The following is a 23,548-nucleotide window of genomic DNA, read 5'->3' as shown; positions in this document are numbered from 1 at the left end:
TACACAGTGGATTAGAAAATTATTCAAGTAGACCTGGCCCAAATTACGAAATTTTTGTGGTCCAAATTAGGAAACGGTGGCCCATTAAAAAATAAAATGTATTTCTTCTAGTATACAAAAAATGTTAGGGTATTATGTTTACGTGCAAAATGTTATCGCGATCTGTCAAGTAGTTTCCAAGATGCATTCGAAACAAGGAGAGCTACGCCAGCAAATCTTGAACTCGGTTATATATAATTCTGGTCAGTCGCACAGATGGATCGGCAAAAAGCTTGAAATCCACCATTCCACCGTATTCCGCGTTGTGAAGATGTTGCGGGAGTAGTTTTTAGAGAGTTTTCAGATAATTTTTCAATAGTAGTTTTAGGACTTTTCCCGATGTAAGATTAACTTCAGTTTAATTTTTAAGATTTACCTGTTTTTCTAAAATTAAAATTAAATAACTTTTATTTTCTGGTTAAAATGTTTTCACTCAGTATCCTGGGTTTTTTGACTGTTTTATCTTGTAGGAAAGATTTTATGTTTCTAGCTTCTACGTAAGCTATTTGCCATGTTCAATCCGTTTTGTTTTTGGTCACCTCTTTTTCGAGCAGTTTACAACTGTTTCGGAAATCAAAATCTTTCTAGTGTGGATTTTCAAATGTATTTTTTTTTCTAGAGTTTAAAAGTGTTTTCAATCATAAAAGCATAGGTCACTATTACAGAAAACGAGGCGAGTAAAATGTTGTATTAGGGAACGCGAGTGAAACTTGGCTAGTGAAAGACGAGCTACTCGCCATCTGCAATACCAAAATTGGTCAGACGAGTAACTCGCCTCTCCCCTCGTTTTCTGTAACAGAGGCTATAATTTGTGATTATATTTCTTTCGGTTCGTTCTGAGTTATAAAGGTATTTGCTTTCCCCTCCTGTGTTTATTTACTGGCTGAATTTTGATGGGATTCGTGGATAAAGAGGGGTTTCGTAAATGTCCACGCTTGTTCACGAGGGGGCGGGGGTGTCTGAAATGACGTTTTTTGTGTTCACGTGGAATGTGAACGGCCCCTTAGAATCCTTAGAACTTTCATTTTCGTTCGTCGAAAACAGTTCGTTCAAAAAATCAAGCTACACCTGTCCAACTAACATGCTTTAATCGTCATACGTTTAGCCTGTTTTCTATATACACACCATCTTTCCATCGCGGTGTTTACCTGTGCACAGACAGGTTTCGGTTCTCCCACACCAGCACAGCATTCCATCGCTCTCCGATGCTGTCACGGCACGGCGACTCTGCTCTGTAGGATAGCTGTTCGGTGCGGTGGTTCAGAATGAACAACAACTAAAAGGTATTGTTACTTTTCTCATGTGCAGGTCCCACATTATTCACAGATGGGATGGCTATACCGGATGCCATACCTAGGCTCAACCACAGGTAAACCGACTTGGCTCAGGTGTATGTTAGCTTTGGTCCAGCGCAGTTAAACCGGAGTGGACGTTTCAATTCTGGTCGGAGATTTTCATTTGATTTTATGCTGCTAATAGCTGTGGATCAGTTTTGGAAAGTGCAGTTTTTGAGCATTGGAAATAAAATAACTTCAACTAGAGTGTGACTGCGAACACGTTAAACATACAGCAATTGTTGACAAAGATAATACGCCAAATAATTTAAAACCCGTAGCGTTTTTTCATCCGATAAAAAAAGTGTGATCAGTGATGAGTCATTATTTGTATTCCAGAATTCTCTAAAAATTTGAAAAGTGCAAATTAAATGTGCTATGCGAATTTCGTAGTGCAGTTAAATCTAATGACGAAGTACGTAGAAAACCAGTTTTAGAACGTGTTGTATCTTTGAAGGAAACAATCAAGTTTTGAACGGTAGATCGTGCCCATTCGCCAGTCTTTCCAGGCTGAAGACAACCGAACCGTGGTGTCGTCATCGTTCGTGGATGTGTGTATATTTTGCATTGAAAAAGTCGCAAAATGTTATCACGGAATTTCTTTTGCGCCATCTTGGCTCTGATGATCGTCGTGCCGGGGGTGTTGATGGATGCAGCCACCTCCTCGGATTCCGAATCCGAAGAATCGTGCCTCGATAACAAAGCCTGCCCGGAGGATGAGTACTGCGACAAGCACAGCTTTTCGTGCTCTCGGTGCAGTGAGATTTGTTCCCGGCTTGAAACCCGCGTGGACTGCAATAAGAAGTGCAAAGGTATAACTATCTACGATTTGTTTTAGTTTTGGTTTTGTCATCAACATTTTCATGATGATATGGGCATTAATAGATATCGCATTCTCAAATTAGTATACAACAAACCACTATTGAGCTTAGTTGTAGCGACCTTGCAGTACAAATGGAGTAAAAACACCTTCGTAGTGCAAATCTGGGCGTTTGGCATCTCCTCACCGAATCGTACAGTTGCGCGCGGTCTTCGTAGTAAATTTTTTTAAACATGTTAAACAGTTGTGCATGGCAAATGGTATAAAAGAAGCTATGCAGTACTTGACATCTTCTTGCCGATCCGCACAGTTGTGAATCATATATGAAATAGAAGCACATTCGTAGTGCGTTTCTTAGCAATTGGTATTGGGCAGTCTTGTACGATGATGTGTCAAAGTGCCATATTCTTCCAGGAAAAACTCTAACTGATTCGTGGTAAATAATCTTTCTCTCAAAACACGTTCTAGTGTCCAGATCATTTTTTTTAATATTTAACTTCACAAAGAATTTTAATAAGATGAAAAATTACATTGTTTAGAAGTTCATTATATTCAGCGATTTGAAATATTAGACTGCAATTCAAAGCATTTCATTATTAATATTACTGTTAAATATTTGTGTTCGGGCAATACCTATACTATTATTCATATTTGGTCTATGCTTTGATGAAATTTAGAATGACTCTTGTAGCGTTTTATGATTCCAACGTTTTCAAAAATTGCAAGCAGTGTTTATTGTAGTTCTTAGCATCTTCTGGGATGCACGTGAGATAGATTTACCGGTCCCATTTGACGAGAAAGAAAGGGTAAATTCATCAAGATTTCGGGGACTACCCTCGTTTATTTTTTCTTGCAATTTACTCAAGTGGGAGCTTAATCTTCTTAGCTTCCTGTATTGCGCACGGTTATTTAATCTGATTTATACCTGCTTTGATGATAAGACGACTTCAGCCAGTTGTTTATTTTTAGTCATTATTTGTCTCAATCTTTCGAGCATCTGGATGTAGAGAAATGCAAAGCTAATAAATTAAGAAGAATTAAAAATTAGATTTTTTTAAATACTTATTAAAAACGGATGCTCCATAGCTGGGTGATTTTTTTTTTCGCTCATTCAGGAAATGTGTCTTTACTCTAAGTGCCAACTCATTTGAAATTAACAGAATCGCTTCATCTTGTTTGCCACACGTAAACATTCAAGCATTCGCTTTGTTATCGGATGTCCTGTTCCTCATATCATGAGTGCCATTTTAAGTTATGTATCTTTTTCTGTTCAATTTATTTTCAGGAATGAGCTTGTGAATAACAATCAGATATTTTGGAAATGTTATCAAAATTTTGTCCGTTTAACTAAATTCACTTAGAGTCGAAGATCAGAGCTGTGCAGGCAATGTACATCTTAAGTAAAAGTGAAAGCTTGGTGACAACATACTTCGATTTGATATCAAGTGGATTTGGTCATTTTAATTGATTATTCTCAATTTCCCAAACAGAACGAGTGAGCACTGAATGTATTCAATTACATTAAACCATTTAAGAAAAAATCTAAATAAACTCTTAATTGATCTAGCCTCAAAACCTCTTACAAGCGACCAGAGAGAGGCTTGTATATTCTGTCAGAATTCTTCACTGAATGTCTAGTTGAAACAAGTTGAAGCTTCGAATCCAAATTTTCGGAATATATGACGCATACAAAAAGACCGTCCCAGAAAGTAGCTACACATCTTAGCCATCATTTTGTTCCAGTGGTGTCTTATTTCGGGGTTATGAGAAAGTTGATAGAAGTCTGAAGTCTACGCGTTCAGAGAAAAATCACGCTCAAGCCTTATAAATGAATTTCCAGGGCAAATGATCAAAATGAAAATCTAGCAATGCAACCATGAAAAATGTAGTAAGTGTTTAAGCGCTTGTATACCAGACATTGCTAATTAGAATTTCGAGTTTGGTATCAATCGATCAAGAATCCTTTTATGGTTGAGTTTTTGTAACAAAAAAAAAAAAACGATTGATTGATATACTCTAATGAAAAATTAGTAAATATTATGGATTGTCTGAATCAAATCGAGCAACCAATCACAACCTTTCTTCCTTAGCACAGCCGACACCAAAGTATGAATCGTTTGGCTCTGTAAACGATTTGTTATTTTGTTTTGCTCGAGTGCGTAACGTCACACCCACCGGAAGTAAACTCTCACTAGTCACGTATAAATTCTAGCATGTAGAAATTTAGTCTTTATTGTCTTTATCTTCATAGTAACAGGATGACAGCCCTCCATAGCGAACGGACTAATAGAAGAAACCGGCAGACCGCAATGCACAACATTGTTGAATTTGTCCGGACATGGCAGTAGGCGAGGGGGAAGGGCAAGACCGACACCCTAAGCATTCTTTCTAATAGAAAAACGGGAGTAAAAGCAACAAACAACTACTAAATACCGCAAAAGATTTTAAATAGTTCAATCAATATCTGAGAAATATCAGATAACCGATTTCCTTACAATTGCAGTAGACATGTTTTAAAACATAGAGTGTTGTTGATAAAACGGCTATTTTTTCTTCAGGCGGCAAAGCTGCTTGTCTGCTTCGAGAAAATTACACTTCCAAATTTTGTTGCTTAGCTTATTCCACATTATTATCTCTGCCATAACCATAAATAGATTATGAACTTAATTTTGATAATGAACCAAACGTGAACATGCAACAATGTTCTACGTTTATATTCATGCACCATCTATCAAGAATAAAACCGATTATAGGGTAACGGGGGTATTTTGGCTAGCTAGTTGTTGCACAATTTATTGAAAAAAAAAATCACAGGAGGGTTGTGTGCAAAGCCACGACCGCGAGGTTGAAGTAGAATACTTTTACACAGCTCTACTTACGGCTGCACATTAACCTACGGCCGGGCGAAACGGTTCACGCCGCTTTTCGCGTTTAGCCTGGCAGAGGCCTAATATGCACGGCCAACACAATAGAAAGGTGTTTTCACATTGAAAATTAGACACGGCTTTACTGGAGTAAGTGTTGGCAAATGCATCTACCGCTAATACCGCCGCTATCGTACGAAAGCGCTTCGTTTCATGTGGGTAATAATATAACCAACGTAAAATGACGCGCGTCTAAGCACACCCGAACTGTTTCGCCATGCCGCTTCCATTTACTTCCTTATAACATCCGCCTCATGGAAGTACCGGCTGCACCTACCGCTGAGGCTGTTACCATACTGCTACTGGTACCCAAAACTATTAACTCTTCAAATTAAGTTTTTTATTTGTCCTCAAAAGAACAATTGTTCAATTCCATATCGGATATAATGCAATCGCAGCTCTGTAATATTACCGACAGTAATATTCTTCTGAACAAAATGATCCAACTTTTCCATTAGAGGAAGTGCCGGCTGATGTACGGCAAAAATCTCGCCCGATCGCTCGCGTTGGCGTTCGTTCTCAGGCAGAGGCCTGAGACGTGATGACCAACCACAGGGCAAGTGATTTGTTTAATTTGAAGGCAGCCTAAGGCGCAACCCGCTGATATATTATGTTACCGCTGAGTGCTGATATCTGCTGCTGCTGGTGTCAACGTTGTGGACGGTCCATCCAGCTCACCGTCCGACTAATGAATGTAGCTAGTTTTCCCAGAAACACTCTTTTATAGCCGAAGGGTGCTACGTAATAGGCCACGCCCTATCAGTTCAGTTGTTCTATTCCCTAATGTTCTTCAGACAAATTATTCCACAATTCGCATTCGATTTTTGTATCCAGCGAATAAACACCGATGATGCTCTCACACACGCAACGGTTTTAACCCGTATCTTATTGTGGTTTGTAACATCAAGCGATTTCGTTTGCTCGCTGTTGCGTGTTGCATCATGTTGCTACTTGGCAGCTGGGAGACGACTAAATTCTGTTTATGCTGATTGATTGAATCGACTTCATATTAGCTCTGCATAGTCGAACTAACTGCTTTTGTGAATGCGTTCTAACAGGGCAGTTTATTATTCAATGTCGGTTATGCTGATCGCAGCCTTTGCGCTAATATAAAGTGAAAATTAGACAACTACAACAGAATTTGATTGCATCCCGCACAGAATGTCTGCTTGTGTTGATGCCAGAAAATTATTAACCTTCATTTTTTTTTTATTTGCCTTGAAAAAAAGCATTTTGCGGTTCAAAATCGGTTGCTAATTACAACCTTTGAGCTGCCCTAACATTGGGGGAATTAAGATACACGGACAACATGCACTGTGGAAGCTATTTCACATTCAGTAAATTCGACGGGTGCGACAGATTTAAATTGCTAGGATGCAACACAGAATGCTTGCTTGCGTTGACAAAAATTATTAACTTTCAATGACTTGTTTATTTGCCTTGAAAAAGGCATTTTGATTTCCAAAATTGGATTTCCTGATGGCAATCTTCATGCTGCCCCAACACGGGGGGAATAATGGCTGTCTGGCGACACACGCTGAGAAAAACCGCGCAGCTCCTGAGACGTGGTGACCAACCACAGGGCTGATGCTGCTGGAAAGGAAGGACGACTGCTGTTGTCGCTGTCTACAACTATTATGAGCGGCTCCGGCTGAAACATGTTCTTATATAGGCCAAATAGCATGTTTTCAATTGCAAGGTATATGATCCTGTCGACCGTGCTTGGGAAGCAAGCATATAACGACCAATCAGAGGTCGAATTTTTCGTTTTGACAAGGCTTGACTATTTTCAATAGTACAATAGTGTGAATAATAAAATTACAATTATCTTATTTCGGGAAGAATCTTAGAAGATTTTCCAATCTATTGCTGCAAGAATGAAGGAAATCCATCGAATACTAACCGATTTATTAGCATTTGAAATTGGACATATTTTTCACTTTTTTCGGTTTTAGATTTTCATTTCACATCCCTATGTAGCCGAACTTCCTGAGAGAAGTATTCTACTTCAAAAAAAAATCGTCAAGATTCTGTCCACGTGGTATGTGGATGGCCCCTTAGAGCATAGAAACTGTTACAATAGATTCCGGACGTTGACTTGTATATTACCACTTCCTCTTGACTTTGGGTTGACTCAGCCATGCCTTTGAATATGTATGAACTTACTCCAAAATAATACTTTCTAGAGTCATTTTTTTCGCCGAAAATCATAGTGTAATATGATTCTTAGGTTTGTTATTCCAACGATGCATGCATAGTTTTCTAATATTTATTGAATTTATCAGATAAAATGCGTTAAATGTGGTGGGTGGGCCAAAAAACGCAGGTGGGCTAAAATACCCTCGTTACCCTACTAGTTGTATCTACTTGATTTAGTTGCAGAAACACTCATGCCCAAAAATGTAGGCACACAGACAAGCTTCACGGCTATCGATTATTCATATCAACTTAACCTGCCAATATAATGTCCGGTTTTACCGCACAATTCTCATTATATTTTAATTGCTTCGTATTTCTTTCCATCCATGAAAACATAACCTCTTTTTCGTCCAAAGGAGAGTGAAAACAAAACTTTGTTATGACACTTTTTACACGAATGTTTGTTTTGTTTGAAAAAAAAAAAACCACTAAAATCGTTGACAAAAAAAAATTATCCAAAATGGCAATGACTAGTGAGGTGTTTGATTAAGCGATTTATTTTGACATTTCTCGCGGTGAAGCAGCGCAGGCTGGTTCAAAATGTTCGATGCACCAGAAAAATGAAAACTAAATAGAAATTGAAGCAAAAATTATCGTTTTCATAGTAAACGGTCATCGTACGGTTTTATCCCCCTGACCGGTTATAGCCTAATAAGGCGGATTTCTGAATTTGCGCGGTAATTTTTTACGCGTTACGTATCCCCCGCGTAAAAAAGGCTTTAGTGTATACCTACGTCAACCACATCGCAATGCATTATATGGGTAACACGACCCCATACGCTCTATGTCAGCCATCTCCAACGACGTAGCAGCTCTGTTTGATTTCACCATGTCGATAGCAATATTTAGACGACTCCTTCGTCGACGACAATCCTAAGTGTTTTGTGAAGTGCTTTGTTTGTCAATATTTGTAATATCCTTAAGACATTTTATCATTAAGATCACCAATGAGTCAGATGGTTTTAAGAATAAACAATGACAGCAAAAAACCTCATGTAAAACATTAACGTTTGCATTAAGAAATAATCAAGAATTGCCGGGTTTTTCATGGGTTCACCTTCACACAACCTGGCAAAACTACTCAAACCGCATCTATCATAGTAATCCATAAGTTAGCAGAAAAAAATAGACAGCACTATCAGTCGACATGATTGTCAAAAATCGACAGTCCCGTCCACTGGTCTCGGAGCTGCAGGCAATGACGCAGCGACAGCGGCTGAATAAGATGGTCACATCGTTTTTCCTGGTGAATTGCGACATGGTGAAACGTGGTGATGAATGACGAGACTTATCTCACCCTAAATTGCAATGACTGGCAGGGCACCTCGTATTTTACTTCCTTAACAAAGGAAGTGAACCCCGAGGTTAAATTCAGAAGATGGAGCGGCTAAATATCGATGTGGTACCCAAGTCAACGAGCCCACCTAACGTCTCCCAGCTGCGTCCTATCGAAAATTTTCGGGCAAGGCTGAAGATCTGCTATAGTCTTACGTAAGATCTACTCCAATAATTTTGTTGCGAAAACTGAGGAACTCAAGAACATGCAAGCTTGCGTCCGTCATGGCGAATGTCATGGTAACTGCCAAAAGGCCGCTCGCAAGGGCGTAGTATTTTTTAAAAGCTAATATAATGGTCTTCCATGGGAAATTTATCATACCTTATTATCTGTCTTAGTTTTTTTATCACCATCCGAAAAAAGTCATTTTTTTTTTTCAATATAAACGCTATAGCTCATGATTCGGAAATTATTTATAATTCTCCAGCAAGAACCATAGATTCAAAGGAATGTGTAATCAATAGTTCATTTTTTGGCAGGTTTGGTGAATAAAGCCAACTCGACCAAATATTCTCAGCATCCTCTCAGAATCCAATGAAATTTTGCGGTTGTGTAAGCCTTACTAAACTAAACAATTTTGCATACAAACATTTTCGAAAATTTATTTAAACAACCATTCGAAAAGGGTTGATATTTTTCGACGTCTCACGGCAACATATAAAAAAAGCAAAGCCTTGGTGCTACACTCCGACTCGGAATTTGACCTTCTGTTTACTATACACAGACTTCGCAGCCAACCGTTAAGTGTACAGGACATTTGCGGGGCTAGCGCTACGATCCTGTTAGGCCAGCATCGTACCTCGAGACCAGCTGGGGAGATGTCACGGCTACATATATAGGGGGTACAAATTGTAAAACGAAAACATCGAGATCGTCACAAAAATTGTCCACTTTCAAATGTTTAAAACTCAGTCAGTTTTGAACGGATTTTCTTCATTCGTGTAGTAATCGATTGTTTTGAAAATTGTAGTTTTATCATTCAAACTAGTGTACTACTGAAAATTGTCAAGCCTTGTTGAAACGCCGATTTCGACCTCTGATTGGTCGTTTAATGCTTCTTTCCCTAACACGGTCGACAGAATGTTATACATTGTTAACCGAGAATGCAATATTAGGGCTATATAAGAGCATGCTTTTGCTTAAACCAATCACTTTGCTAGTGGATGGTCACCAGCACGGTCCTAATCAAGTAGCAGCAAAAGCAATTATAGCGGCAGCGTTTACTAGCAGCAGTGTGAAGACAGCTTTGCACTGTGTTATCAGAAGAGCGCCTTATTTCCACTGTCGGGGTTAACACAGAGATGCGATTAGCATCATATCCTATATTGAATTAAACAATATATTGTCTCTTAAAGGACAAATTGAATACTTAAGTGAAGAACTAATATTTTTGTGTTGTGACAGAATATTACACCTAGTTAGCCGCAAACTTGGCATTTCTCTGCACCAGGTGTACCCGTCGACTCGCACGAGGAGCAGACTACTCGATTCGCGCAAAGAGAATTTTCTTCGCACGCCGTGAACACGCATTAGTTTGGTAGTGCGCTCATGTTATTTTTCGAGTACACGGCGGGTGCACCGTGTAGATGAATGAAACCAAACGGGAAAACTAATGATCTACGCTTTGTTTCTTTTATATTGGAAAAAAAATGGTTCAGTCACACATGTTGAGTACTTGATTTTCGTGCGATAATGACTAGAAAACAAAAGTATTACAGAGATTACAGAGCAAACAATGTCCACGGACCATTATTTCATCTTTACGGACAGTCTCAGTTCTATTCAGGCTCTTCGTCGATGAAAATTGCAAAGAACTTTCCGTACGGAACATCAGAATGTTTCATCCGAAAAATCTTCTCAGATTACCTTAGTGATGATCCCTTTTCATTGTTCCATTCCGGGCAATGAGAAGGTGGACACTTTGGCTTAGGTGGACGCAACAAACGGTGATATTCATGATAGATCAATTGCTTACAATGAGTTTTTGCAATTTTTTTCGTCAGAGTACGCCTTTAAAGTAGCAGACCTCGTCCTTCCACTGCGGGTTAGACGCATATCTACTGCGAATTGGGCTCATGGAAAGTAATCATTGCGTTTGTGGATTGAACCATCATTACAATGAGCATGCGGTTTTGGTAGTGCTGAACTCCGTGGCGCCAGATCGTTATTTTCGGATACCCTCAGGGTCCGAGGAATACAAACCTATGTTCCAGTTTGTGGTATCCTGGATCAAAGGTACAAGACATGAATAATGCTGATTTATGACTTTCGTAAGCCGCGGCAAGATTGTGCTAGTGGGGGTGAGATTGTGCCACACAAATTATTGTTTGTCAGCCATCTCATGGCGATTACAAGACCAAACTTTCTTGAATAAGTTTCCTCTAATATTTAACAAAAAAAAACAAGTCTTCTGACCCGGAAGAGATGGCTGACAAGTCCCGGGTTGTAAAAACTGGCAAAGAATTGTCATATATACATTTATTGTCATACATCAGTTGCAATTGCGCTCAACATGTTATGCCCGATGCGCTTTGGTCAGGAATTCTCCGGAATAATTTTGCACTATCGGCTCGTCTTGTCAGGCAGAAAAAATGCTTGAAATAATCATTTGTTCTTCTCTTTGGACGCTGGAAAAGATTACCTTGGCTTTGAAAATCAATCACACTAGCCATGGCAATGATGTGACGGACGCCGCGTGCAATCGTTCGGCTTTGCGGAGCAAAACTTCGGTTTTAGGTGTAGAACTTCGGCTTTCTCATTTACTGAAGTGTAACCGATTCGTTTTTCCCGTGCAGAAAGAATAGGAGTGAGCAGCCGCTTATCAGGTGTAGTGTAAATGAATCACGCGCGCGGAGTCCTTTGATGAAAAATACACCTTGCTCTTCGGTCGCCCGGAGGAGAAAACCAAGTCTGGTTAGCCGGGAATGCACTCTTTCTACTATATAAGAGTCTGCTTCTTCTCAAATCAATCAGTTTACTAGCGGATGGCCACTAGGACGGTCCTAGCGACAGCGGCAGTGGATAGCAGTAGCGGATATAAGCAGCGGTATATCCGTTCATTGTTACAAGAGGTTGATGCGAACTGGATCGACCAGCAACAAGCAACGCTGCACAACCCCTGTTTACACAGTTGACGTAACAACCAACACCTTTATTGCGAGAAAAACGTGATATTGTAATTTTAACTCAAATCATCATATTGAGAGAGAATTTCAACAAAATGGTTCTTCATAAAGGTAGATTCTAGAATGTAGGCCGCAAGGATTTTAGAATGTAGATGGCATGGATTTTCGATGACACAAGCACACACAAACACTGAGGTGGGTGATCGATAGGTGGGAAAATGTAAACTTGAGCCAGAACAATTTTTTACCCACCTTAAAATACACACACGTTTTATTTATTTAATCTGAAGTGAATATCCTCTGTGGTCCCCGTCGTTTTGTGGTTAGCGATGTCGTTCGGCTAGCTCTCCCACCCACGGTTGTGATGTTGGGTTCGATTTCCAATCAGGTCGAGGATCTTTTCGAGCTGGAAATTTTCTTGACTCAGAACTAGGGCACGGTGTACACGGCATCGGCATCGTTGTACTCAATAACGAATTATCTCGAATAATCTAGTTGATCGAGATCGCTATTAGCCCTCCAGGCTAGCGTGCGATATTGTTGTTGTGAAGTGAATATCCTCTACTACGTCCCTTAAGATCTTCTTTGAACCTGAGTGTTTTTTGTTCTACTACAAGAATTTATTCCCCCTTTCCCATTTTCCTCTTTCGATGGTTGATTATCAACTAATACAATCTTAACCTGGACAATCGCATTTCGTATGAAGTGACACCAGTATTGCAACCATTTGTAAGTTACACCAAAACGTTTCTCCAAGATTTCTCACGGACGGACCAACAGAGTAAACAGCACCTTCCTCAGTGCTGATTTTGGATCTCCCTTCTGGGCGGGAAGCACCGTTGACATACAGGCATGTTCAAATCTTGTGAAAACTAAAACCAATCGTCCTTTTAAGCACGATCACTTATTTTCAATTGAAGTGAAGTAAAGGCAGGTTGTTATAAATGCAAGTAAAAACATCGAAAGTTTCATGTGTTCATCTATGTGAGAAACGTCAATGGATGTCAACGTGAACCAGCACTTGAAAAAATTCTTTTGCTTTTCATTTGGTTAACGAAAGGTCTTGTAATATTTTGACCAGATCTTGAACTCTTCAAACTGTATTGAAACAACTATCAATCAAATATCGATTTTTAATAACGGAATGTGTTATTTTTTTCTAAAATTATCTTCACTCTTTCATAACTAAGCTTAGTAGTGAGTTTAATAAATTTTTTCAGTTAAACACTACGTACCTTTAATTTTCTATACTAACGATGTACTTTTTCTACATTCCAGATTACCTAATCCTGCAAAGGATCGCCACACTGGAGAATAACCTGTACACCACCATCGTCATATTTGCCATCATTCTTCTGATGTTAGCTATCCTGGTGGCGGTGATCATCGTGAGATGGTGCAGAAAACATGGAAACCTGCCGTGCGCCATCGTAAAACGTTTAATCGGAACCGACGAAAAGAACAATCCTCCGGTGATGGAATATACTCACGAAAACCCGCACACTAAGAGCCCGAAGTTGAGTACGCGCAATTCAACCAACAATAACAGCCCGCTTCCAATTCCTCCGGCAGTGGCCACCATAGGACCCCCAAGCATCTATTCGGAAGGGGCAGGATCCGTGCAGACAGTCACAACGCCAATCAGTCGCGGTTATCCGGCAGAATATTGGCGGGATAATCATGCCTACGATAATGGGGGACTAGCCATCACACCAACGACGGAGAACACCTACGAATACGTTGAGGCGAAACTCAATCAGCGGCGATATCAGTGAACAATCAATACTTCAATCAGGCTTTTTAAGTTTTTAGAGAAATCAGTCCAAACTCACGTTCCTTACAAATAAAGTATTTATTTCACTCAGTGCAAAAATTTCAGCAGACACAAAATACATTACCCATTCATTGATTCGTCTCTACATTCGTTTGGCTGCGATTTCGATTGATATTAGTTTAATTCTCCTATCTTTTTTTAGAACATTGGCTACAATTGCATGGCAACGCGATATTTGATTTTTTCTTGTAAATATCAAAAACAAAAATGTACTACAATTTTGTCAGACTTAGACTTAGACAGTAGTAATCAATCCACTGTAAGTACTTATGAGAATCGTAGCTAAGGCGACACAACGCGCCAATTTAGATTGTATCGTATATAATTAAGACAAATAAATCACACAGTTTTTTTTCTGTACAATCAGTTCGTTATCGGCTGGAGGGCAAGTTCTCACACCCAGTACTGGTTTCTTCTCAGCAGCGGGTTCGCTTTCTGCTGCCCTGGTAGTGACTGCAATGCTGGTTGCAAATGTTGCTGCGGCAGTAGCTGCTGCTGCTGTTGGGCGTGTTGCTGCTGTGCAATTGTTGAATAGTTGACGTCCGCGCCGACATCGCAGGATGAACTCCATTCGTCGCCTTCGTCACCGTACGGATAGTTGAGATTGTTTGTGTTTTGCAGCAAATCACCGTGAAGATCCATCATGTCCTCATCCGCATCGGAGTCTAGCTGTAGATTGTTGTCCAGGCCTATTGGAATCACTTTGCAGTGCGGAATGCTGCTGATAATAGGCAGCGGAGTGGAGGCGTTAGTCACCGGAAGGGAATCGTTCTCGGATGGTGTATACATTCGATTGTTCAGGGTCATGAAGTCCGGGGGACGCGGCAGAGACGGAGGATGGTCTTTGTCGGGGTGATCTTTTTGGGAACTGCTCGAGCGACATTTCAGCAAAATTAATATCATAAGTAAGATAACAATGACTGGGGCCGCCGCACAGGCCGCAATTAGATAGTCGAACGGGAGGCTGCTTTCGGCTGTGACAATGTCGACATCATTATTGTCATGAGAATTACGGGACGGAGAGTAAATTTCTATAGGAACGGTACCCTGACCGGGTTGAGCAGTCTTAGTAGATAATATATACTCGAAATTATCATTGATCGACTGAAAGTCTTGGCTGAATTTTCTTGCCACATAATAAATTACCCCACTTTTCAGCTCCTTGTAAGTGAAAGTTGAAATATCCTTGTCACTCGGTTGCTCGATATAATCCAGTCCAGAACTTCTGACGATTTTTCTCAACCGACCATACTTTGGTCTGCGAGTGATCGTTATCTTAGGATTGTAACGATTCAACTTTAGCTGGGCTGGATTATCGAATATGAAGGTGGAGCTTAGCCTTATTCGTTCACCCGGCGTGATTGTGATTGGATTTATAATGATGAAAGGCTGAACAATCATACTGACCTCCACCAGACAGGCCGAGGTCGTATCCGGAATGAAGGCATCAAGCTGGAAGGTATCATTGGACCGAGTCGTGTCTGTTTGCATGTAACTAATTTTGCCCTCCTCAAGCTGACGCTGGGTAAATTTTAATACCGGCTTATTATTCGAGATTATAATACCGCCCATAGGATTTTTGGTCACATTATATACGATTCGAGTTTTCTGAACGTTGGTATCGACGGAAACATGTTTCGGTTCCAGCACACCCAGGGTTGTACCCTGCTGTACCACGATCGGCTGACTGTTGAAACCTGGTAGAATTGTAATCGGTAAAATCTTTATATTGAAAATTTCATAAGCCGGTTTGAATTTTCCATCGGAAACCTTAAAATAAAATGTGGTCGACTGTGGGTTTCCCGAATGAGTATAAATTATTCTGTTTTCGTTGATATCCGCCTGGGTAAACTGATTCCCATAGGTTATAATATCTTGCGGATAGCCTTCATCAGAAATCTTCAGCAACACTCCCAGATTCGGCCCACTGATCACATCGTAAACGATATCTTTCGGTCCTGTATCAGCATCTTCTGTCAACAGTTGGGATGATGTTATGGTTTGGTTCTCTCCCTCGATTACTGAAATATGTGGTGAAGCTGTAACCAGCTGAAATGGTTGATCGTTTACGGGATTGACGGTGACCGGGATGGTAATATTGCACAAGAACAAATGTCCCGGTACCAAGTACACCGCCAAGGCAACTTTATCCTCCAGTGTATCAGAGTGGTCATGCTTATAGATTACTCTGTTGGTATAAAAGTCATTCAAAGAGAATCGATTCACATCCGGAATGGAATCTTCCAACTCCACAACCCCATTGGACGGAGAGTAGACTTCGATGTACAACTCTGGATTCTGAATACCGGCTCGAGTTTCTAAATATTCCAAAATCTTAGATAGATCCAATTTGATAGGAGCCGACTCGCCCTCGTCGATGCTGATGCGAGGAACCGGTAGAAACCTCAACAATCCTCCTGATGATACTGAAACGTCAATACTAAAAATTTGATCGATCAAATTGTTCGACAACGGTGCTGTAACATCAAAATAAAATGAATCATTGGTTTTCAGTTCCACCATCGCGTGGGTGTGCTCGTAGAAGATCCTCCCGTTCTCAACGTCATGCTGCGTAAACTCACTGATTTCGTTGGTATACCCATACTCCTGATGTTCGTAAAGCAACCTGCCCATCTGGGGTGGAACGGTAACCACATACTTCACGTCCCGATCGTCATCCGAGCATTTGTAGTACAACTGATCCGGCAAAATTTGCTTTCTCGTCAGAGGAAACACGTGGAGGACTTCATTTTTTACCAGCTCCAGTGCCACCGGATTGGTCACGATATGCAGCACATGTTCCGTTGTGTTGTGTAGTCCATCCGTTACGTAAAACACAATCCTTCCATTCTGGTTGCTGCTATCGTGGATAAAGTACACCTGATTTTGGAGGATGTCCTGCTGAGTGAACGAGTGGATTTTTCTACTGTAGCTGTCCTTCAGCGCTACGTACCCACCGGCCATCTGCTGGATGTGAAAGGTAAGATTTTCTGGTGGCGTGTCGTAATCCTGGACCACTGAAAAAAAAAGAGTAAATTTGAATATCATCGAAATAATAGTTATTTATGCATTTTATGATGAGTTTGAACGTTATTGTTTTCTTTTCACACTCATTGATAGGTCGATTGGTCTAAGCCCATTGAAGTAGAGTACGAAAAATAAGCGAATTGAAAAATAAGAAAAGACTTGGAAAAATTTACCGCATCCAGACGAGACCCGTCTGCTTTAAAGCGAAACGTCGTTAGAGCCAAAAATGGCCGACTTCGAGCCACCATTTCAATTTTTAAAGGGACAAGACTCGGAAATAGTTTTTGCGTTCCCCGTGAAAAGGCTATTTTATGTTTGCATCACCACAGCAAACATGGAATAGCGTTTCCACAAGAAACGCATGAACTATTTCCGAGTCTTGTAGAAATAAGTTCGAAAAAATAATCGGTGCAAATAGGAACTTTGAACAGAAATAAATATATTCAAAATATGAATAAACTCAAGTGAAAGCTAAAAGCAATCAATTGTTTTAACAATGGATACATCTGATACGAATTACGTATCGCCCACTGGTGAAAACTTTGTGGTTATATCATCTATTTTTGATGGCGTCTGTGCGTAAAACTGCAATTGGTAGTGGATTATGATTCGAAAGGTATGCTAGAAACCATCTTTGTCCTCCCCTTATTTATCCTGCATAACTATTTGTTTTGTTTTGTTTATTATTTAAATGTAATGCGTGAAAAGCGGTTCTGTTACCGTAATCTGTAATACTCTCTCTCTGCCTTTTTCTCTCTGCCTCCCTCTCTCTGCCTCCCTGTCTCTGCCTCCCTGTCTCTGCCTCTCTGTCTCTGCCTCCAGACGCCATTTTTTAATTTAAAATGGAAACTTCCGGTTTCTGGAAAAGAGCTGAACATGACCGAGTACCACCCAATATGTTTCCGGAATCAGAATGACGCTCGGAGGCCGAAAATTATCTCCAAATGCCAATCTAAAATCCAAGATGGCGACTTCCCTTTTTTGAAAAATTGCCGAAAATGACCAAAAACTACCCAATATGGGTATTTCCGGAGTCGTAATGATGTACAGGGGCTAAAAATCGACCATAGATACCATTTTGAATTCTAAGATGGCGACTTCCGGTATCTGGAAAACCTCCGCCTCTCTTTCTCAGCCTCTCTCGCTTTTTCTCTCTATGTATCTCTCTTTCTATCTCTCGCTATCTCTCGCTGTTTCTCTCTTTTCCTCTCTATTTCTCTTTCTCTCTCTTTTTCTCTATTTCAGCCTCTCTCTTTATTCTCTCTCTCTCTCTCTCTCTCTTCCTCTTTCTCACACACATTGCTCACATCTTTACCATACTATTTATGTCTAATAATATACCAAGCATCTCCACAACTAGACAAAAATGTTCAAAAAGTTTAAAAACACTTCAAACACGTTTTAGTCAAGTTTTTGTCGAGAAAATATTATCGAGCAACTCTCATTCAAAAGCATCGATTGTATATTAACTTTTGGTGAAGAAAATTCGAGGTGACGAAATAAATAAATAAGTTGCATAATATGCCATTTTGGACACGGCGCACAGTGCGTTGAATGTAGGGTAAGACGGGACAAAAATCAAAACTACACGATTTTGTCGATAAAACATGTTGATGTAACAAGGAAAGTTGTTCGTTACTACGCACTGTGCTCAACGCACTGTGCGGCGTGTGGCGTGGATAGTCGTTAAATCGATGATTCCAAATCTAAGGGATTAGTGCGGATATAACCTCGGACCACTACCTAGTTGCGGTATACTTGCGCTCGAAACTGCCGTCCGTGCATCACGCACGACATAGTCGAAACCCGTGGCTCAACATCAAGCAGCTCCCGGATTCCCAACCTGCGAAGGAATACGCGCAACAGCGCGAAGCGGTACTACCCGCGGCGAAGGGGCTCGGCGCACTGCCTCACGATGACAGCTATGTTTCTCCATATTTCTCGAACCCGAATCTCCCTGGAACCGCCATTAGGCATTGCCACAAAAGAGGGACGAGTGTGCTTAGTGCACCCCCTTATTATATAATGACTTGGCTGTTCCGTCGATTGATGCCTTGCAGCGGGAGAACGATCTGGGAAGCAGCCGTGTTGACTGCTTTCCAGGTGCACATCCTTCCCACTATGTTTTGCGGAGTAGTCGCGGGCCGGAACTCACTGTCAACATTTCGCTCTTCACCTATGCGAAACGAGGATTAACGAATATCACATTCTCAGCGGTTTCTTCCGCGCCCTCACATTGTTGACACACATTGTGGGACTCCGCATGCCCAAACTTGTGAAGGTATTGCCTAAGCCATGACTTGACAGTATCTGTGTCAGGTGGAAGTTAACTTCCCCATGGTGCCTCTCGATCCATTCGGCTATTTCCGAAATGAGTCGGTGCGTCCATCTACCTTCGGATTTGGACCATCCCGCCCTGCCAGGACGCATATTACCTAAAATGAAGCAATACAATACAGTGCGTCTTGAGCTGCCCGACAGATCAGACGTAATTTCGGTTGCTTGTGGACTGGTCTTTGACTGGAAGTTAACTTACATCAGTCTTTCTCAAGACTACCTATTTCTTTCTTTCTCAATACTTGCAATTTGATATTATTTTTGAACTTTTTTCGTATCACCTGAAATGGCAGGACGCAAAAAGAAACCACGCATCGCTACGGGGAGGAAAAGAGAGGCATCTCTTTCTGAAACTAGCTTATGCGTGAAAATTTATATGATATTCTGCCTGAGCAAGAAGCCGGCGAAATTGACATGTTCGAAAGTAAAACTATTCAAAGTGAAATTTCTGTAAAAAAGGAGAAAGTTCCACCTATTGTGGTAACTATTGCTTCTGAATTTAATATTTTTAAAAGAGAACGTTTCTCTCCGACATCGAAGTTACTTATCAAAATGGCCGAAGAGGCGAATGCCGTTTACTGGCCCAAACATTGAAAGATTGGAATCGTCTTATTCAGTATTTAACTGAAAAGATGTATAAATTTTTTACATATGATACGAAGAGCGCCAAGCCGTTCAAGGTCGTATTGGAAGGTCTCACCAACGATCAAACCGTTGATGAGATCAAAATTACTTTGACAGAATTACTTGGTATAGCTCCTACCCAAGTAATTCTGATGAGACAAAAATCACGAGGCGAAAACAGTCAGCGAACTGGAATTTCCCTTGTAAATTATTTAATTCATTTTAACCGCAGTGAGGTTAATAACTTTAAAAATTTTTGAAAAAGCTTGAAAATGCTTTATATAACGTGCGTGTAAAATGAGAATTATATCGAAAATTTGGCGGAGGTGAAAAGCATAGCACCCAATGCCGTGTTTGCCAACGTTATGGCCATGGTTCAAAGTTTTGTAACATGGACCAAAAATGCCTCATTTGTGGAGACTCTTCTCACAAAAAGAACACATGTCCTGTGAAAGAGAGTAAAACTTTTCTCTGTGCGAATTGTAACGGCAACCATATATCGAATTTCTATCAATGCCCAGCCCGTTTAGCAATTGTTAAGGCAAGGCAAGGTAAACAAAATTCAAAACAAACTTCAAAACAAAGTTAACCTATGCACAGGTTACAGGTAGTTCGAACATTATAACGCCTAGTGTTGGAAGTTCGAAAATGACCGTTAATATGGGTAAGCGAAACACGCTAGAAAATAGTTGTACACCTATTACTCCAGCTAATATTGTTGCCGAAAATATTTTTTCTAATGTCAACTGCCTGGGGCTTATTACGGCAGGTAAACTTTCTTTTTTGCAACAGGCAATGTTCGATCTTATGAAAGTTATGTTACAGGCAAAATCAATGATTGAAGCCATTCAAATAGGCACAAATTTTACTATTAAAATTGTTTCTAATTTAAAATTTAGCAATGATTTTAAATAAAACAATTAAAATATTAAATTGGAATGCTCGCTCATTGAAGGCCAATGAGAATGAGCTTTTTAATATTATAACAGTAAATAATGTGCACATTGCAATTATCACTGAAACATTTTTGAAACCTAACATAAAATTAAAATATGATCCCAATTACGTGGTTCATAGATATGATAGGATTCAGGGTTCCGGCGGTGGAGTTGCAATTGTTATTCATCGCCGAATCAAACATCGTGCTCTTCCCCATCTTGAGACGAAAGTTACTGAAACTTTGGGAATTGAAGTTCAAACTGAACTTGGGATTTTATTTATTGCCGCAGCATATTTACCATTTCAATGCACACGCGAGCACAAAAATTATTTTAAAGGTGATTTACAAAAACTCACCAGAAATCGTTCGAAATTTTTTATAATCGGCGATTTTAACGCTAAACATCGTTCATGGAATAATTCTCAAAGTAATTCCAATAGCAAAATTTTACTCAATGATTGTTCTTCAGGATACTATTCTATTTTGTCTCCGAATAGTCCTACATGCTTTTCTACTGTAAGAAACCCTTCAACAATTGATTTGGTGCTTACAGATCAAAGTCATGTATGTAGTGATTTGATCACACATGCTGACTTTGATTCTGACCATCTTCCAATAACTTTTTCTTTATCACATGAATCAGTTTTAAACCCTATGAGCTCTGTTTTTAATTATAACAAGGCTAATTGGGAAAGATACAAAACTCATATTGAGAAAAATTTCAATAATGAGCGTGATTTGCAAAACGAAGCTACGGAAGCTTAAAAATGTGCAATTGTTGATGCCAGGAATTATTCTGTTCCAAAGGCTCAAATGAAATTTGATTCACCAATAATTTACGAAAATCTCCAACTTCTAATTCGTTTGAAAAATGTCCGCAGACGTCAATATCAACGTTCTCGTGACCCTGTTTTTAAAACTATTTATAAAGATTTACAGAAAGAGATTAAACATAGATTTACTCTTCTGAGAAATCAAAATTTTAAGACTAAAGTTGAAAAATTGAAACCATATTCAAAACCTTTTTGGAAGCTGTCAAAGATTCTTGAGAAACCTTCAAAGCCTATTCCAGTTTTAAGTATTTAAAATGTGGGAAACTTCGTCGGAGCTGGAAATCGATCGATCGCATTCCGTGAAGACCTTAGGACTCATCTGGTTTCCTCAGTTGGACACCTTTAGGTTCAAGGTACCGGATCTGCCACCGCTAATCGATGTAACAAAGCGGGTTGTAGTATCCGAGATGTCCCAACTGTTCGATCCACTGGGCCTTTTGGGACCTGTAGTTGTAAAGGCCAAGATGTTCGTCCAAACATTGTGGGCAAAAAATTTGAAGTGGGATGAAGAACTGTCCGAACAGTACACCGCCTGGTGGATTGATTATCGCTCGGAGCTCAACCAACTACAAAATCTTTCCGTGCCACGCAGAGTTGTGCACAATCGGCAGTACAGTTTACACTGCTTTTGTGATGCTTCAAAGACAGCATACGGTTGCTGCATTTACACTGTTTCTCGTGACGAGTTCGGACAGCCTCACAGTCATCTACTAACTGCCAAGTCCCGAGTCGCTCCCCTACGTGGACAATCCTCGACTTGAACTCGACTTGAACTTTGCGCTGCACTGCTCGGTAGCCAGCTTACCGACAACATCCAGCGCACTGCTAATTTCACCGAACCGCCAACATTATGGACGGACTCGACGATCGTGCTGCACTGGATCAAGTCGCAGTCTAATGTTTGGAAGGTGTTTGTCTCGAATCGCATCGCAGAGATTCAGCGCCTTACAAAGGGCCGTACATGGAGGCACGTGCCAACGGAGCAGAATCCTGCGGACCTTACCTCCAGGGGAATGATGGCAAGCCAGATCTTGAATGATGAGTTGTGGTGGCATGGACCGTGTTTCCTGAAGGACCCCGTCGATAGTTGGCCAGAGTGCACAGTTTCGACGCCAAACGCTCAGGACTTGCAGCAAGAAGCCTGTCCAGTCATCGCATTCCTCAGCAACACCGTTGATTTATCATTATTCGACCGCTTCTCGGACCTCACCAAGCTAGTCCGCTTCGTGGCTCTAATGTATCGTCGTATCAACAATGCCAGACTTCCTCGAGGCAAACGTATGAGCGGTTCACTGACTCCAGAAGAATGTGAACATGCGCTCAAGATCCTCGCCCGTCAAGTCCAGTCTTTATCGTTTCCGGCCGAAGTGCGCTACTATCGGAATGCACAAGACACGAACACCGGTGCATCCATTGTCGCGTCGAAATTACCACTCAAGGACATAAAGCTGTTTATGGACCAGTTTGGGTTGCTCAGGTTGAGTGGAAGACTAGCCAACATGAGAGTACCCTTCGACAATCGCTTTCCGATACTGCTTCCAGCCGAGCATCGTCTTACCTGGCTCATTGCCCGGTCCTGTCACATTCGAACGCTGCACGGCGGGCCTACTCTAACACCTGCTACGATTCGCCAGCGATTTTGGCCGCTCCGGGGTAAACAGATCGCCCGCAAGATAGTACGTGAATGCGTCACTTGTTTCCGGTGTCAACCACAACTGGCTCAACAAATCATGGCACCATATCCATCTGTCCGCTTATCACCAGCTAGACCCTTCATACACTCTGGTATGGACTATTGTGGGCCGTTTCTCGTTCGTCCGTTAAGTAGACGGGGCGCGTCGGTAAAGGTTTACGTCGCGTTATTCGTATGTCTCGTGGTGAAGGCCGTCCATATCGAAGTCGTTGCAGATTTGTCGTCCGTCGCCTGCATTAACGCCGTCAAACAATTCGTTGCCCGTCGCGGTCGCGTGCTCGAACTACATTGCGACAATGCGACTGCCTTCGTCGGGGCACTTGGACTTGGACTTGGAATGGACTTGGACTTGGACTTGGACTTGGACTTGGACTTGGACTTGGACATGGACTTGGGCTTGGACTTGGACTTGGACTTGGACTTGGACTTGGACTTGGACTTGGACTTGGACTTGGACTTGGACTTGGACTTGGACTTGGACTT

At 40.9% G+C, this 23,548-nt stretch overlaps 2 protein-coding genes across 15 annotated transcripts in view; one reads left to right on the top strand and one right to left on the bottom strand.

Annotated features, from left to right (window-relative positions):
* The first annotated feature begins 1,350 nt into the window (after window positions 1-1,350).
* LOC129733136 (protein grindelwald) lies at window positions 1,351-13,572 on the top strand. Of its 2 annotated transcripts, none has more exons than XM_055694747.1 (2): window positions 1,351-1,408; window positions 13,056-13,572. In XM_055694747.1, the coding sequence occupies exons 1-2, from the start codon at window positions 1,366-1,368 to the stop codon at window positions 13,550-13,552; spliced, it is 540 nt and encodes a 179-aa protein (XP_055550722.1). In that variant the 5' UTR covers window positions 1,351-1,365; the 3' UTR covers window positions 13,553-13,572. The 2 variants fall into 2 exon arrangements, with proteins under 2 accessions (XP_055550722.1, XP_055550721.1); XM_055694746.1 differs by lacking the exon at window positions 1,351-1,408 and adding an exon at window positions 1,418-2,185.
* Window positions 13,572-23,548, bottom strand: part of LOC129733133 (chondroitin sulfate proteoglycan 4) — a 54,914-nt gene continuing 44,937 nt past the window's right edge. For all 13 annotated transcript variants that reach the window (XM_055694739.1, XM_055694732.1, XM_055694736.1 and 10 more), the window contains exon 11: window positions 13,572-16,628. In XM_055694739.1, coding sequence (XP_055550714.1) covers window positions 14,005-16,628 — 2,624 coding nt within the window. In that variant the 3' untranslated portion in view covers window positions 13,572-14,004. The remainder of the gene's footprint in view (window positions 16,629-23,548) is intronic.

This window comes from Wyeomyia smithii, chromosome 3 (genome assembly GCF_029784165.1).
Source record: "Wyeomyia smithii strain HCP4-BCI-WySm-NY-G18 chromosome 3, ASM2978416v1, whole genome shotgun sequence".
NCBI lineage: Eukaryota > Metazoa > Arthropoda > Insecta > Diptera > Culicidae > Wyeomyia > Wyeomyia smithii.
This window is presented reverse-complemented; position numbering and strand designations above follow the sequence as displayed.